The sequence below is a fragment of the Sebastes fasciatus genome, chromosome 22 (assembly GCF_043250625.1).
Source record: "Sebastes fasciatus isolate fSebFas1 chromosome 22, fSebFas1.pri, whole genome shotgun sequence".
Classification (NCBI taxonomy): Eukaryota; Metazoa; Chordata; class Actinopteri; order Perciformes; family Sebastidae; genus Sebastes; species Sebastes fasciatus.
Genome location: NC_133816.1, coordinates 8,639,959 through 8,656,944, shown reverse-complemented (window position 1 = coordinate 8,656,944; position 16,986 = coordinate 8,639,959). Strand labels below are relative to the sequence as shown.

The window sequence follows — 16,986 nt, the reverse complement described above, 5'->3', positions numbered from 1 at the left end:
CAAGTAGTGTAGAGCGCTTTGAGTGGTCGGAAGACTAGAAAAGCGCTATATAAATGCAAGTCCATTTACCATTTACCAGAGATGGATAGATAGATAGTAACTTTATTGATCCCGAGGGAAATTCAAGTTTCCAGCATCACAGTTCCATAGTGCAAAACATGTTAGTAAAAAGGCAATACAAAAGTTAGTAGTGCAAAGTACAAAGTACAAAAAAATATACAAGATATAAAAATACAAGGAGATGAAGAAAACTGTTAAAACTGAATATACAGTGGTGCAGGGTAACAGCTGTGATACACAACTATTAAAAGAGTGCAGAAGAGACTGTTAAAAATGAGTGTAGTGCAGGGTAACTCCAGTAGCATAGTCTATGAAAGTGCACTGTGTGCATTAGTATCATGCCAATAAAGCAAATTGAATTGAATTGAATGTGGCAAATATGACTGATACAATGTAGATAGATAGATAGATAGATAGATAGATAGATAGATAGATAGATAGATAGATAGATAGACAGACGGATAGCTAGATGTATAGATAGATAGATAGATAGATAGATAGATAGATAGATAGATAGTAACTTTATTGATCCCGAGGGAAATTCAAGTTTCCAGCATCACAGTTCCATAGTGCAAAACATGTTAGTAAAAAGGCAATAAAAGTTAGTAGTGCAAATATGTATAGTGCATTATTATCATGCCAATAAAGCAAATTGAATTGAATTGAATGTGGCAAATATGACTGATACAATGTACTATTACTTTGAAGGCTAGATTGCAGCCAACCGGGGAAACAATGTGGCCTAGCTAGTGTTTCCAGTCGGAACCAATTTGCGGTGCACCGGGCGTAACCAACGTAACCAAGGAGCTAACGTTAGGCTAGTTAGATGTAGCTAGCTAGCTTTAGATTCCTATCAACGTACGCAGCGGTAGAATAAACACTATACATGCGGTTATTGATGGACATTAATGAAACTAGTTGGTGTCACTTTATTGTACTAACCGCACTCTAGCTGTCGTCGACGTGTTTTGGGTTTAAACTGGTTGTTTTCCTCATTAGCTGTTAGCCAGTTAGCTCGCTAGTTAGCCTCCTCAGCTAGCTCCAGTACAGTAGCGTATGGGTGTCAAAGTTAGCCGTGACTTCACCGCCGGGTGTCTGGTTGCCTGATCTCACATTTCGGACACGTCAAGGTAAACATTTAGTGAGTTAGAGAGTTGGAAAGCTAGCTAGTAAGCTGTCTTGTATCTGGCTTGTGTTGTTATTGTGAATATGCACATGTCAAGCTGGTAAAGTTGGAGCAAAACGTGTCACATTGCTGTTTTCTTTACTTTTGCTCCTGTTCTGGCAAGTGAGCTGTTTATTACAGTGACTCCCACTACTAGCCGGACTGGAGCTAACTCCAGTTAGCTTCTGGTTTCAAGTCAGCAATATGTTAGAGGAGTTTTATCAATTTTATGTTGTTGTCATGTTGGTTTCTTTGTCAAATGCAAAGCTGTCACTTTTTCCTACAATCTTTGCATATGTGTCACTTAATATTTAGTTTATAGGCAATTAAAAAGACAGAATCACACTAAGGTGTTTTAAGCACAAGACAAGACAAGGCAAGGCAAGTTTATTTATATAGCACATTTAATACACAAAGGCAATTCAAAGTGCTTTACATATATAAAAGCAAGATAAAAGAGCACAAGTGCATAAATGAATAAAAGAATATAAAAGTACAAGTTAAAAGAAAAAATGAAAAAGATAATAAAAACAATCAAAAGACAGTAAAGCATTTGATCAATTAAGAAAAGCATCTGAGAACAGTTTGGTCTTGAGTCTAGATTTGAAAGTGGCCACTGTTGGTGCATCTTTGATCTCAAGTCAATCCCTCTTTTATGTTAGTAAAATGTGTCACCAGTGGATCTGTATTGATTCTTTGGTTAACCTTTGACCTGTCAACACCACACTGGACGATCGATATCAACCACCAGTATTTGAATCATAGTTCATAGATGGTTTAGTATTAAAGTGAAGTTGTGACTAGTTGTGTTTTCATAGAATAGATCTGCTGATTATTCTCCCATTTAATCATTTAAGCCTCAAAATGTCAGAAAATAAGGGGAAATGCCCTATTGCAATTTCTCAAAGCCCAATATGTTAGAAGTTTTATCAATTTTATGTTGTTGTCTTGTGGGTTTCTTTGATTGCACAACTCTCACATTTTCCTGATTTTTTCTTTACAATCTTTGCATATGTGTCACTTGATAATATTTAGTTTATAGGCAATTAAAAAGACAGAATCACACCAAGGTGTTTTAAGCGCAAGGCAAGGCAAGTTTATTTATATAGCACGTTTCATACACAAAGGCAATTCAAAGTGCTTTACATATATAAAAGCAAGATAAAAGAGCACAAAGTGCATAAGATAAAAACGAATAAAAGAATATAAGAGTACAAGTTAAAAGAAAAAAATTAAAAGGATAATAAAAACAATCAAAAGAAAGTGCAGCATTTGATCAATTAAAAGCGTCTGAGAACAGTTTGGTCTTGAGTCTAGATTTGAAAGTGGCCACTGTTGGTGCATCTTTGATCTCAAGTCAATCCCTCTTTTATGTTGGTAAAATGTGTCACCAGTGGATCTGTATTGATTCCATGGTTAACCTTTGACCTGGCACACCACACTGGACGATCAATATCAACCACCAGTATTTGAATCATAGTGTAGTATGAATTGCTAAGATGGGTTTAGTATTAAAGTGAAGTTGTGACTAACAAATGTTTTCATTATGAATTGATCTGCTGATTATTCTCCCATTTAATCATTTTAGCCTCAAAATGTCAGAAAATAGGGGTAAATGCCTGTTGCAATTTCACAAAGCCCAATATGACACATTACAGTCCAAACTTCAAAGACATTCAATTTAACATCACCAAGAAAACCAGAAAATATGCTCATTTGAGAAGGTTGGAGTAGTGAATTTATTGCATTTTTGCCTTAAGAATGAGTTAAACGATGAACCGGTTAACAAAACAGTTGCTGATTAATTTTGTGGCGATCTACTAGTTGTTTAATAATTCCAGCCCTACATGAGAGCACAGGCCTTGTCATGTGAATTTTAAGATTTTGAACTTTCATTTTCCCTTTTAAGGTTCCTGAAATTGGTGTCTTGATTTTGGGGGCTGTGATGTCGGAGCCCAAGACCCCCACTCCCACTCCTGCTGGCGACACATACAAAGGATGGGTGTTCAAGTGGACAAATTACATCAAGGGTTATCAGCGGAGGTGGTTTGTCCTGAGCAATGGGCTGTTGTCATACTACAGGTGGGCCTACGCGTTCCTGTAAACTCAGATTAAATGATCATGTCATTGGAGAAATCTCTCAGCGTGGATCTGCTGTAACTACTGATCAATTACACCCAACCAGCTGTTGATTAAAGCTGGAGCAGGCAGATTGGAGCAAATAAGGTTAAAAAAAAAGTTATTTTTTATAAAACGGCCATTATATCCAGACAGTAGTGCATGAGACATGTAATCTGAAAAAAAAATCATGTGTCTCTGTGTCCTCCGGTGCTCCTAATGGCATCTGCAAGATTTCACAGACCAGAGGAAAACAACCAATCAGAGCCGAGCTAGAGCCTGCCATCTCTGAGCAGCTGTCAATCACTCGCCAACTCCGATCCAGCTGTCAAACTAGGCAGCGCTGATCAAATATGAATCAATATTCTGTAACTGTAATGCCTATTTCTCACCTCAAATGTTTTCAGAATCATCTTGTATTGTACTGTTGAACTGTAAAATGAGAAAGTTTGTGACCCGGCAGCCATGTTGAGATCAGTTGAGGATATACCAAGCACCTCCCACCAGACGGAGCAAACTTTCTAATTTTACAGCTAAACAGTACACTACAAGATGTTTCTGAAAACATTTGAGATGAAAAATAGGCATTACAGTAACAGAATATTGATTCATATTTGATCAGTGCTGCCTAGTTTGACTGTTTGATCGGAGTTTGCGAGTGACTGACAGCTGCCTCCGTTGAAAAGCCAACAAGAACGCTCTCTCTCTGTAATGACCTGTGATTGGTCAAAGACTCCCGTTACGGTCTAGATTTTTTAAATCCTGAAACCGAGCCATGAGGAGGTGCAGAAGTCTAGTTTTCTCTCAGAACACTTGAATTACAATATGCTGAAAGGTTATTATGGAATTTCTGCCCAATGATACCAATAATATTCTGCCTACTGCAGGTTTAAGCAGAGGGAAAATCAACCTCACCTAATCAATATTCCTTTCCTATTCTAGTTGGATTTCCTTGTTAGATTGAAGCTCAGTTTTAATATCATAATCACAGAACACAAACAGTACACATGCTTTTTTTTTCTGTTACATTTTTCCGTAAAATGTCTAATCGAACACCTCTGATTATTAGGACCCAGGCGGAGATGGGCCACACCTGTCGAGGCACAATCAACCTGGCCACAGCAACCATCACCGTGGACGACGCCTGCAACTTTGTCATCTCCAACGGCGGGGCACAGACGTATCACCTGAAGGCCAGCTGCGAAGTGGAACGTCAGCGCTGGATCACCGCGCTGGAACTGGCCAAAGCCAAGGCGGCCCGCATGCAGGCTGAGTCAGGTAAAACATACACAGGCAGATGACCAAAAAAGTTTGAAGTGTTTTGGCTCTGTGGACTTGAGAGAGTGCAATGATGTGCAGGTTTCCTACGCAGTATGGAAAAATTGATTTGATTTTAGTAATTTCCAGGTCTGGATAAGTATGGAAAAGAATATGGAAAAAACTTTTCTGTTTCTAGACTATTGTCCCTATTCTGTTCAGAGCGAGTTTGATGTTGTCAAGAGCAAGGCTAGTAGTAGGCAATGGCATGCGACTGAGCGCACACTCCTGCGCAGAGCTGCCTCTGTGCCTGTACGTCACAGCCAGGGTCGGAGCGTCCATATAGGCAATTCCCTAAGGTTGGCGAAATGTGGGCCAACTTTTCATTATGAGCAAAATACTGATAATAATATAATAATAAAAAGTACAGAGAAACTGCAGTCAGACAGCACAAAGGGGAACGCTGCCTGTCAGAATGGGCCAATCTAATACTTTCAATATTGAGGGGGGATACGAGCCGCCCCTCCTAGTTTGGACTGATCCTTGGACTGATTTTCATGGTGAACGAGACAAACTGTGACTAGTGTTCCTGGTGGCCAGGCTTTTTTTATAAAGGTCTTCAGCATCATCAGATTCTCTTTATACAACAAAAAACATATGCGTGTTAAAATTACTGCCCAAAAATGTTCTGCTCGCGCCCTGCAGACTGTCCATCTTCGAAGTCCCAGGATGGAGTTCTGTCCCAGTTTGTCCCTTTTGCTAATAGAGGGGCGGCATAATTGTTTTTCACTTAGAGCAGCATTGCCCCAATTGCAAGATATTTGACAGTGGAACGTCATCCAACTTTCTGCGTAGGACTGTGGACTGAACGGCCACGATGGGTAAATGCAAGGTTTCTGAGGGCTGGCTTGACCATCCCAAATACAAAGCCTGGTTGGTTAACAATTCCAAATGGGAAAAGAGAGCTGGATGCAAACTTTGTGTAAAAACATCTCAACCATGGGGGGGAGGCGCCGAAGCACTGTAGTCTTGTCACAGCATCCTCCGCACCCCGAGTCACATATTAGGGCTGCACGATTATGGCCAAAATGATAATCACGATTATTTTGATCAATATTGAGATCACGACTATTCATTGATTTTAGCGATAACGTATTTTTATTGCACTTTCGTATTAAAATAAACGGAGCACTGCATTCTCTTCCATGCTGTGCTACATCCCCGCTAATGTACAAATTAGGGCTGCATGATGTTGGAAAAAACTGACATTGCAATAATTATTTCTCTGCTATATATATATATACATATATATATGTATATATATATATGCAATATGAAAAATACAGGAATATTCACCCTATTCTTTTGCTAGCTACATTTTAAAGTTAAATACATCAATCTGGTGCACTTTGAGAGCAAAATTAGCAACATTAAGAGGCAAGATAAACAATTTTGTGCTCTCAGTTTATCAGTTTAATCATAAACACATTGGTTATATAGATGATATCTATACCCAAAAGTGAAGCCAAAACATCTCGATCACCAGCTGGTGACTGGCTTTTAGTTTAGGAAGCGCTTGATTTGCTGTGCAGCTGAGTTTTCTATGAACAGAACGCGCATTTTAAACGTCAATACCGGAGGCGAAAATCGTGATTGCGATTTAATAATCGATTGATTGTGCAGCCCTACCACAAAGTCAAACATGGTCTGAAAAATCAACCGAGAAGTCTGGATATTTGAGTCTGGGAAAGTATGGAATTTTTTAAATGGAAAATGTGTAGGAACTCTGGATATGTTTTTTTGAAAGCTGATGTTTTTTTTTGCTTTCCTGTTGCTTTTGATTATTAACAGACGACTCGGGGGACGACTTTTCCCTGTCTTCCCCACCGACGGCACTGGGACAAGGCGGCGGGTCACAGAATTCAGAAGTTCAGTCTGCTCTCAGAACACTAGGCAGCAAGGTGGAGGATCTCAGCACGTGCAACGACCTAATTTCAAAGCATGGCTCTGCCCTCCAGAGGTCAGGCTTTAACAACTTATTGCTGTCTTTTATGCTTCACACTCACTCCCTTCAAGTTTTTCACGTCTCTTTTATCTTAACTTAGAAATGAAAACACACACAAGACTAAAACATGCACATACTAATGTTTAACATGCCATTTCAAAACCTTTCTTTTGACGTAATGTTGTCTTGAGTATCACTGTTGCATGTCAATGTTTTGCTTTGTCTTGTACATGCCAAGTTCAAGGTGTGGTGTGCTATTAGCTAAACTGCAGGTAGATAAACATGTACTGCACTTGACAGACAGAACAAGCATGTGTTATAATAATAAACCTGCCCTTTCACACTGTGATTTATTGATACAGTGTCCCAGCTGTTTATGCATGTTGTACATTTTGATATTTATTTCAGATCTTTGTCAGAACTGGACAGTTTGCGTCTGACCGGAGAGGCCGGGGATAAGATTCGTCAGGTGACAGAGAGGGCCACGCTTTTCCGCATCACCTCTAACGCCATGATTAACGTAGGTGTCGCCTCCTCTCACCGGTCAAAAACTGCTCATATCGATTGGATCTTGGGGTTTCGGTGGTTCTAGTTTGACCTCGTTTGATGTTCCCTCAGGCGTGCCGAGACTTCCTCGCGCTGGCTCAGGCTCACAGCAAGCGATGGCAGAAGGCCCTGCAAGCAGAGCGGGACCAGCGGGTCAGGCTGGAGGAGACTTTGGAGCAACTGGCCAAGCAGCACAACCACCTGGAGCGAGCGTTCAGAGGGGCCGCACAGGCTAACGCTACCGCAGACAATAAAAGTAAGACTCTGACGACGACCACTGCCCAAGTGACAGTTTGGATACTCTGGGAACTCCTGCCCCTTTTTTTACACCATTATCTTTATTTATAAGACACTATAGATGTGCGTATCTGCTAAATGCCTAAAAAGACATCACATATACACCGTTTGTACATTGAAATTTCAAATTATGAAGGCTTCCATGGTAGTTTGCTTTTGAAATTGTTGTCAGCAATAGTTTCCAAGATATTAATCTTTGAGAGAAAACGCTTCTCATGGAAAGGTTTAATTAAAAAAGGGTAAATTATAACTATAAATCAGTTTTCAGTTTCTATATTAGAAGCACTGACTCAACTGTTTTTTTGTTTTGTTGTTAAGGTGCTTCCGGGCCGGGAAAAGGCGAGGCCAGCGACGAGGACGACGACAACGAGTTCTTCGATGCCATGGAAGAGGCACCCGAGTTCATCACTGTGCCCGCAGATCCTCAGTTTCACAAGTCAGTGCACACATGTTCACCTCTCATACACTCACGCTGCACAAGTCATACAAGGAAATACATTAAATAGAATGTGAAATTCCACTCAAGCTTTCATAAGCTCTGTTGGAATGTTTTTAATCATCCCAGTTCCTTGTATGACTGGCTGGTAAGCAATGTGATCAAGTCAGACGTGTTGATGTCTACCGTTCCCATGTTTGTGAAATTGTTGATTGACATGAGTAGACATGAGGTTAACCTGTTTCTTTGTATGTTAATCTGCTTCCGTTTGTTTAGCCAGAAAGTTTCCAGACAGTGACAGACTCTCGTCATCTATTTTTATAATCTCTTCACAGAAGGTCGAGCAGTAACATCAGCGGTTTCAACAGTGAAATGTGTCCTGATGATCAGTCGGTAGGTTTCATGTTTTTCAGCTAAAACCTTATTAAAATGTCGTTTGCCATCATCTATTATTATATAATATGGCTGTCAATCAATTCAAATATTTAATCGCAAATGAATCACACTTCTTTTATCTGATCAAAATGTACCTGTTTAGTATTACAAGTGTATTTAATACTCTTATCAACATGGGAGTGGGAAAACATGCTTGCTTTATGCAAATGTATGTATATATTTATTATTGGAAATTAATTAACAACACAAAACAATGACAAATATTGTCCAGAAACCCTCACAGGTACTGCATTTACATAAAAAATATGACATGGCAAACTCAAGCCCAACAGGCAACAACAGCTGTCAGTGTGTCAGTGTGCTGACTTGATTATGACTTGCCCCAAACTGCATGTGATTATCATAAAGTGGGCATGTCCATAAAGGGGAGACTCGTGGGTACCCATAGAACCCATTTTCATTCACATATCTTGATGTCAGAGGTCAAGGGACACTTTTGAAAATGGCCATGACAGTTATTCCTTGCCAAAATTGAGCACAAGTTTGGAGCGTTATTTAGCGTAATCATGACAAGTTAGTGTGACATGGTTGGTACCAATGGATTCTTTAGGTTTTCTAGTTTCATATGATGCCAGTATCTCCACTCTAGCTATAAAACTGAGCAACCTAAAAATTGCAATAATGCGTTAAAGAAATTAGTGGCCTCTAAAACAAATTTGCGTTATTATCACATTAACTTTGACAGCCCTATTATATATATATATATATATATATATATAAATGCAAAACTGCAGCAGAGTGCAAGATTTCTAAGTATTAAGTGTGATTGTGCTACATATAATAAATCGTATCAGAATCATGTAAAAAAAACAAAAACACAGTAAATCTGTTTTGAAAGCTTTATTTTTTCCAGCTGTTCATTGACAGAATGTCAATTTTTTCCGCCTTTTAGCTCAACGAGGAGCCTTTAGCGATGAACCAGGAATCTCCCTCGCAGGAGCTGGTACCCCTGAAGAAGAGGCGGTCACGCATTGCGGATAAACCCAACTACTCCCTCAACCTGTGGAGTATCATGAAGAACTGCATTGGCAAAGAGCTGTCCAAGATCCCAATGCCTGTGAGTATTCTCTTCAGAGTTTACTCCATACACAGGAAGTGTGTTTTGTCAGTAAAGGGCCTCAGGCGGCGTCGCCTCCTCCTCTCCTGCAACCTTGTTTGTTCTCTTCATGTCTTAAAACAGAATGTATTCACTCTAACAAGCTAAGAATAGCTTCAAGGTCACATAAATACATCATAGACTTCCGACACCAGCGTGCTCCTTTGACTTACTTACATATTGTAGATTTACATCTGTGATCTATTATCTAGGTGTCTTTTATTTGGCTGTGGATTTCCATGACAATCTGCTCTGCGTGCTCATGCTTCCTGCACAGCAGAAATAATAAAGATAATAGTTTTATATTTGTGGCACAAACCTGACATTGTGTTTGGTTTGGTTTTATTCCATCGAAAACAGACCACACATGACACACTTGTCTTGGAAACACACCCGTTACAAATAATAATTACACGTCACAACCACTGGCCAAAATCAACCTCCCAGCTCAGTATAAACAGTTGTAGTATACTGTACTTGACTCAATGTCTTAATGTCTGTATGTTTGTTTTAACACCGTCCAATTGTGCCATCCCCGTTAAAAAAACATACCTCACCTAATCGTACACATCACGTCACACACACTGGCCAAAATCAACCTCCCAGCTCAATATCAACAGTCGTAGTGTACTGTACTTGTCTTAATGTCCTAATGTCGGTGTGTTTTAACACCGTCCAATCGTCCTATGTCTTCTTGTAATGTTATATTGGACTAATAAATTTTTTTTAAAAAGGAAGACAAAAAGATGAAATGAAGTGAAACAAAACTAACTACAAATGGCACATAATACAAACAAGTTCAGCATGAAATTGAAGCGCGATGCTGGATATAAACGCCAAAAGTTAATAGAACATATTATCAGCCAATGCTGATAAAATGTTCTGGGCACTGATAAAGAACGCAAACACCAATTCACGTCCGACTCATTCTGCTCTCCAGGTAAACTTCAACGAGCCCATTTCCATGCTGCAGCGGTTGTCGGAGGACCTCGAGTACCACGAGCTGCTGGACAAGGCCTCCAAGTGCCACAGTTCGCTGGAGCAGATGTGCTACGTGGCCGCCTTCTCCGTGTCCTCGTACTCGACCACCGTCTACCGCACGGGCAAGCCCTTCAACCCCTTGCTGGGGGAGACCTACGAGCTGGACCGCCGGAGAGAGAGCGGCTACCGCTCCCTCTGCGAGCAGGTGAGAGAAGAAGGAAACAGAAAGATAGAGGGCTACCAGCAAGGAAGTGAGACTGAGCGGCTCAGCATTTAGTATGTTGCTTCCTGTTTCTGATGTTTTTTGGGAATACACATGTTACAAGGAAGTAGCATTCATGTGTCACTCAAATCTGGAATAGAAAGGCAGGTTTATCATGATTCAGGGGGTGTTTAAAGCAGAGACAGGAAATGTTTTGTATTCCTAAAGACCATTATAATATATCCGGTCCAATACAATAAGGTGTGATGCTATTAAATCCTATTGTATACGAGTACTATAATTGGATTTGAGTATTACGGTGAGGATTTTCATCCACTGCACTATAACAAAAGAGTTTTTTTCTTGCTTGACCGGTCTGTCTATGAAAAACTAGGTGTCATGATGACTACTAGGGAACATCCAAACCTGCAAAGCATTACGGCAACACTTTATCAATTTCCAAGTTCAATTTAGTTGAGCTTGAAGTAGGTTGAGTGAGTGGTTGCAGCAGCAAAACCGGCTCCTACTTCCAGAATGGTGCACTGAGAGGTTCAGGTCGTCTTTTGTTCCTGCAGCAGTCAGGCTTTTTAGTGAACATTGTTGATACCGTGTCACTTTTTATTCATTCACTGTATGCACTGTGCATTTTCTGCTTTTCATGACTGTACACTCTTACTGACCCCTTATCGTTGCTGGAACTACGCACTTCCCTTCAATGAACTGCGTGGTGTCATCTTGTGTAGTTGACGTATTGTGTCGTGTCTGTCCGTATCCTATATTTCACGTTCAGTATGTAGGTATGTTCACGAATAGTCACATATATAATCTATAAATAATCTGTTAAACATCCGCAGACGAAGCGAAACGGTTGATAAGATGTTGAAATGTTCCAAATACTTAAATATTTGTAGGCGGACTATGCAAATACAGTGCTGCCACTCAAGGGCCACACTTTGACGTCACGATATTTGTTCTTTTGTTTTTCTAAAAAAACAAACTGTACGCTCCACTCATTTCGCAGGTGAGTCATCACCCCCCCGCCGCAGCGCATCATGTGATCTCCGATCGTGGCTGGACCTTGAGGCAGGAAATCACCGTTGCCAGCAAGTTCAGGGGCAAATACCTCTCCATCATGCCTTTAGGTAAGACGCGATCCGGCTGGTGACACATCAAGCATGCCATAGCTCAAGGGCGAACATTGCGATTTATTTCCTGCTCACCAATGGAATGCACCAAGTGTTGATTACAATGTTCAGAGAGATCAGATGATAAATCTCTGAGGAATGAATGCACACCTTTGTTTGATGGAAGGTTAACGTCAGCAAAGCTTTGTGTTGTTCGATGAGTCTTATTTTGTTTTACCGTCTGCATTTTCTTCCTCGTTCTTCGCAGGCACAATTCACGCCATATTTGAAAAGGGCAACAATCACTACACATGGAAGAAAGTTACCACCACAGTGCACAACATCATCGTAGGGAAACTATGGATCGATCAGGTGAGACGCCTACACGTTGGGCCAACTAGTCTCTGCAGCCATAACATCATATACTACCGTGCCTTGCATTGCACTACACATATTGTTTGTGTAGGTGACAAATACAAATAAAATCCTTTTGACCTCAGTGCCCGACTTGCATGAGTACACAGTGTATTTGTCATACCCTAAATTGAAGTTTGAACTTTTATTCGTTTGAAAATGAAAACCCTGGAAACCGTTCATAGTGATCACGTCTGTCCGGGTCAAATTGATCACTATAAGCGGATGATTCTAATTTTTTGTTGTTGTGCATCTTTTCTCATGCAGATTACCTTCTAATTCGGTAATATTGATTTGCATATTTTATTAAACGATTACAATGTAATGACAAGGACTGCTTCGCTATTTACCGGCTTGCTGCCAATGATTTTGTCTCAAGCTTTTTGATATATATAAGCGGTTGATCACTGTAACCGTGATCACTGTAAGCGGTTTCCACTGTATTTCTTTAAAACGTTCTTTCTCTCTGCCAGTCAGGAGAGATAGACGTGGTGAACCACACCACCGGAGACCGCTGCCACTTGAAGTTTGCTCCTTACAGCTACTTCTCCAGAGATGTGGCCAGGAAGGTGAGAAAGACTGATGGCCAGCTGCGACAGTGTGTGTCGTGGGGCTGATATTGCTTTTACCTTTTGAGTCTGTACGTACGTACGTGTGTGTGTGTGTGTTGTTCCACGCAAATACTACTGTCTGTCCAAGTAATTCGAATTCTAAAAGTTTATTCCATCTAAATACTACTTTCTGTCTAACAAGTTAACAAAATGCCAGTTCAGCCGGTTGGCATACAATCAAACCATTGTAAGCTCGTATGCTAGAAATGATTTCAACTCTTGCCAAACCAAACCAAACCACAGGTACACCTTCCAGCTGTAATTACACAACGCGTCTTACCTTGCTTACCCTGAAGTCTTGAAGAAAACTCCCACGCCTCCACTGTGAACAGAGAATCCGAAAACATAGAAAATCCTTGTTGAATTGAAGTAAACGGAGGCCAGGTCAAGGTCAAACTTATTATCAAAACATCCGTTTACAAACTGTCACACAACACTTGCAGTATAATCCAAGTCTCATTTATCCAGTCGTATGCTCAGTATTTCCCAAACGGGTGCATTTCCGCCAAAATCATATGCTATAAAACACTTTGGACTCGCAGTGCGCATGCACGAGCATGAGACGGTAGTGGTAGAAGTGTGTCAAATAGTACGATTTTGGCAAAAATGCACGTGTTTGGGAAGTAGCGGGCATAGACTGGATAATGAGACTTGGATTATACTGTACAATCTGTATGTTTTGATATAGTTTTGCAGTTGTTAAACCTGGCCTCCATTTACTTCAATTCATCAAGGATCTCTCTCTCTCTCTCTCTCTCTCTCTCTCTTCTCTCTCTCTCTCTCTCTCTCTCTCTCTCTCTCTCTCTCTCTCTCTCTCTCTCTCTCCTCCCTCTCTCTCTCTCTCTCCCTCTCTCTCTCTCTCTCTCTCTCTCTCTCTCTCTCTCTCTCTCTCTCTCTCTCTCTCTCTCTCTCTCTTCTCTCTCAGGTAACAGGTGTGGTGATGGACAAGGACGGCAAGGCCCACTACGTGCTGTCAGGCACGTGGGATGAGAAGATGGAGTTTTCCCGGGTGATGCAGAGCAGCAGAGGAGGAGAGAATGGCACCGAGGGCAAACAGAAGACGGTCTATCAAACCCTCAAAGCCAGAGAAGTTTGGAGGAGGAACCCTCTACCGTAAGTACTATCACTGCCAGGTTAGGTGTGCTCAAAGTACTCAAAAGACAGCAGTGATCCAGCAAAATGTGATAATTTACTGTACAAAATGCTTTGATTTCTATTCATTTGTAACCAAATACATTGTCATTTAAGACAAAAGATTGCTGGCTGCGAAAATCTGCTGAAAAAGAACAAATTTTTTTGTTTTAAACATACAATATTTTGGTTTCTTACTCAAGTAATATGCCAAGAATCTGAGCCAGAATTCATCTGGAGCCCGAAATGAATACAATTTTGATTAGAATATGGTTTAGCCGAGATATTTGCTCTACCACAGTGAGGGAGCGGAGACCATGTACTACTTCACCGACTTGGCGCTGACCCTAAACGAGCTCGAGGAGGGCGTGGCGCCCACCGACAGCCGGCGCCGGCCCGACCAGCGCCTCATGGAGGAGGGCCGCTGGGACGAGGCCAACTCGGAGAAGCAGCGGCTGGAGGAGAAGCAGCGCAGCGTCCGGCGGGAGAGAGAGAGGGAAGCTGCCAGCCAACGCACCTCCAGCCAGTCAGAAGAAGGTGAGAGCTTGTGTGTGTGTTCGCTTTTGTCTGTGTTCCTCTTTACCATGCATGGGGAAAAATCATGGAATAAAAGGGGTAAAAAAAAATCTCTGTGATCCCCCTTTTTTCTTCCAAAAGCTGTCGATGAGGACTCTCTAACTGATCCGTCCTTAAAAAGCAAGTACTACTTTACTGCCACCTCTTCATGCTTTCATTTCTGTTTGAATCTTCTATCCAGATTTCTTTTTTTGGTAACACAATTTTTCTGTCTTCCAGGCCCACCTCATGACAGTTACGAGGCAAATTGGTTCGAGCGCGGCGAGGACCGGATCACAGGTGAGCAAATCCATATCTATAAGGGAGGATACTGGGAAGCGAAGGACCGCGGCAGCTGGGAGGGCTGTCTGGATATATTTTGACCTCGGCATTGACTGCAAAGTGCCCCGAAGAGACTTATCATCGAAGCCGCCTTGTGGAGAGCTACCGCAAACGCGGTCCCACCCCCCACCTCCTCTTCCCAACCCCATTTGGACGGTTGCCTCCATCCAGTGGCTCTCTGTTCTAAGAGATCTCCAGGACGGTCACTGCTGTCTAATGCGGACGAGGGAGCAGGGTTTTCCCTCCTACCTCCCTCGTCCCATTTTGGTTCCCTCGTCTCCTCGAGTCTTAGCACCCACCCCGCCTTGTTGCCGTCTGAGAGGACTGGGAAGGGTCAGGCTGAGCACAAGGGGGGAGGAAATGAAATAAGCAGTGCTTCCAGACCATTAGTAGATCATTCTTTTTTAGTCTCTCTGCTCACAATCTCTCAGATCAGGAGCAGAAGAGGTTTTGTGCTGATCACACCCTGTGAGATAATGTAGTGTTCTTATTGTCATCCACAGCATTGTGTGCTTTGGTAATAACAAAAAAAAAGGGGGTGGTTAATATATACATTTATATATAAATTCAAATAATTTCATTAAAATGTCGACCGGTGGCCTTCAAGACGTTAGCGAGGATTTCTTGTTTATCTCTCTGATTTAGTGTCTTAATGTAATGAAGTGAAGGTTCTAGTGTGCTTGTGTGTATGACTGCATATCTGCTCTTCCATCACTTTACAAAACACTGCCACTGTGCAGTATGCTGTGTGTAAAAAAAAAAGATTGAAAGAAATGATTGTCCAAAATACCGGTTAAACCTGTTCATAATTAATAATAATTAGAAGAGTTTTTATTTCCTTCACGAAGGCCTGATGAAAATGCTGATGAGGCTAAACAGCCTTTTTTTCTTTGCCTTAGAAATGGGCAACCTGCTCTCATTTGTATTTACATCACACCTTAGTGGATGCTGACATTTGCAGCTGGTTTCTTGTACAAAAACTTTGAAGAAGTAGTCGGAAAAACAGTACAGAAGCTGCGAAATGGCAAAAAGCTTGTTCCATTAGTGCAGTTTTATTCAATAACGATTAATGAAATGACCCCTTTTTCACAATATTGGAATAATGTTTTTAGCCATTTTGCAGATAAAGTGAATGGTAACTACGTTACATGGTAATAAAAGATGGTTTGGGAAACTTGGTGTTGACAGGAACAGACAAACGAGCAAAGAAAAGTAAATGCAGTGGTGAAATTAAACCTTTGTGTATCCGTTGAAGAGGTCATACATATGCAAGTATTCTGACACCAAAAACATGGGATATAATGTGTGTGCGTGTGTGTGTGTGGGCGCGTGTGAATTTCATAATTTTGTTTGTAAGTGTACTTAAAAATGAAGAATAAAGAAACAAAGAATTTAAAAGCATTGCAAATAACTATGATTTTATAAATGTATAGAAATTCATATAGTATTGATAACTGTAAGGTAGTTTTTTCTCTTGTATTTTTGGTTCCTCTCATATTATTGGAAGAGGACTGTCTTCATTTTCAGAAAAAAAAGGGAGTTTCCATGCTTAACTGAGAGGGGAGACGTGACATTGTTCAGTATTTTGTATTAACAAAGAAAAAGAATCTGTAATAAACAAATGCTGTGATGTCAAACAAATAGCTTTTCATACTGTTCTTTAATTTGTTCCATTAATAATTAATTAGGTAACACAATTAAAGACTTGCCAAATCAGCTCTTTGGGAATTTCTGTCCTCGTGTTCAGTTGGAGCTCCAGATGGGACGACATATGTTGTCGATAAAATAATAAAATGAAAACTGGTCGTGTTCCAGTTGATTTTCTTGAATTTGTATTTTCACAGACTAACAAAATTTGATTTTTTTAAAGGAAATGATATGCAGTTTTAAAAATCCCATTTGGTTTGTGCCAGACCTCATTTTTATATTGCAAAATTTACCATTCTACAAACGAAAATCACAGAGCTTTCCAGAGGTAGGAAAATAAAAGTCAATGAAGGGACATAGGCAGCGTTTATCGACCGACAATCTCGAAACCAATCGGCTATCGGTCTGACGACGGATAAGCCTCTGGGGGCAAGGGGCTGTATTTCTGGGGTTTCGGTGTAGCCGGCAGATATCCGGGCCAAGACTTCCTTTTTCGTGCGATGCTCATTGTTTACAGTCCGATGAGCAACTTCAGATGTGAGA

The 16,986-nt window shown here is 40.9% G+C and overlaps 1 protein-coding gene across 1 annotated transcript; it reads left to right on the top strand.

The window, feature by feature from the left end:
- Window positions 1-838: 838 nt before the first annotated feature.
- LOC141760357 (oxysterol-binding protein 1-like) lies at window positions 839-16,512 on the top strand. The gene is made up of 16 exons (XM_074623067.1): window positions 839-1,190; window positions 3,135-3,307; window positions 4,413-4,621; window positions 6,452-6,620; window positions 7,014-7,125; window positions 7,224-7,407; window positions 7,767-7,884; window positions 8,220-8,277; window positions 9,233-9,397; window positions 10,377-10,622; window positions 11,641-11,761; window positions 12,012-12,115; window positions 12,631-12,726; window positions 13,694-13,881; window positions 14,201-14,436; window positions 14,695-16,512. Exons 2-16 carry the CDS (start codon window positions 3,171-3,173, stop codon window positions 14,835-14,837), a joined length of 2,286 nt encoding a protein of 761 aa, XP_074479168.1. The 5' UTR covers window positions 839-1,190; window positions 3,135-3,170; the 3' UTR covers window positions 14,838-16,512.
- The last annotated feature ends 474 nt before the right edge of the window (window positions 16,513-16,986 follow it).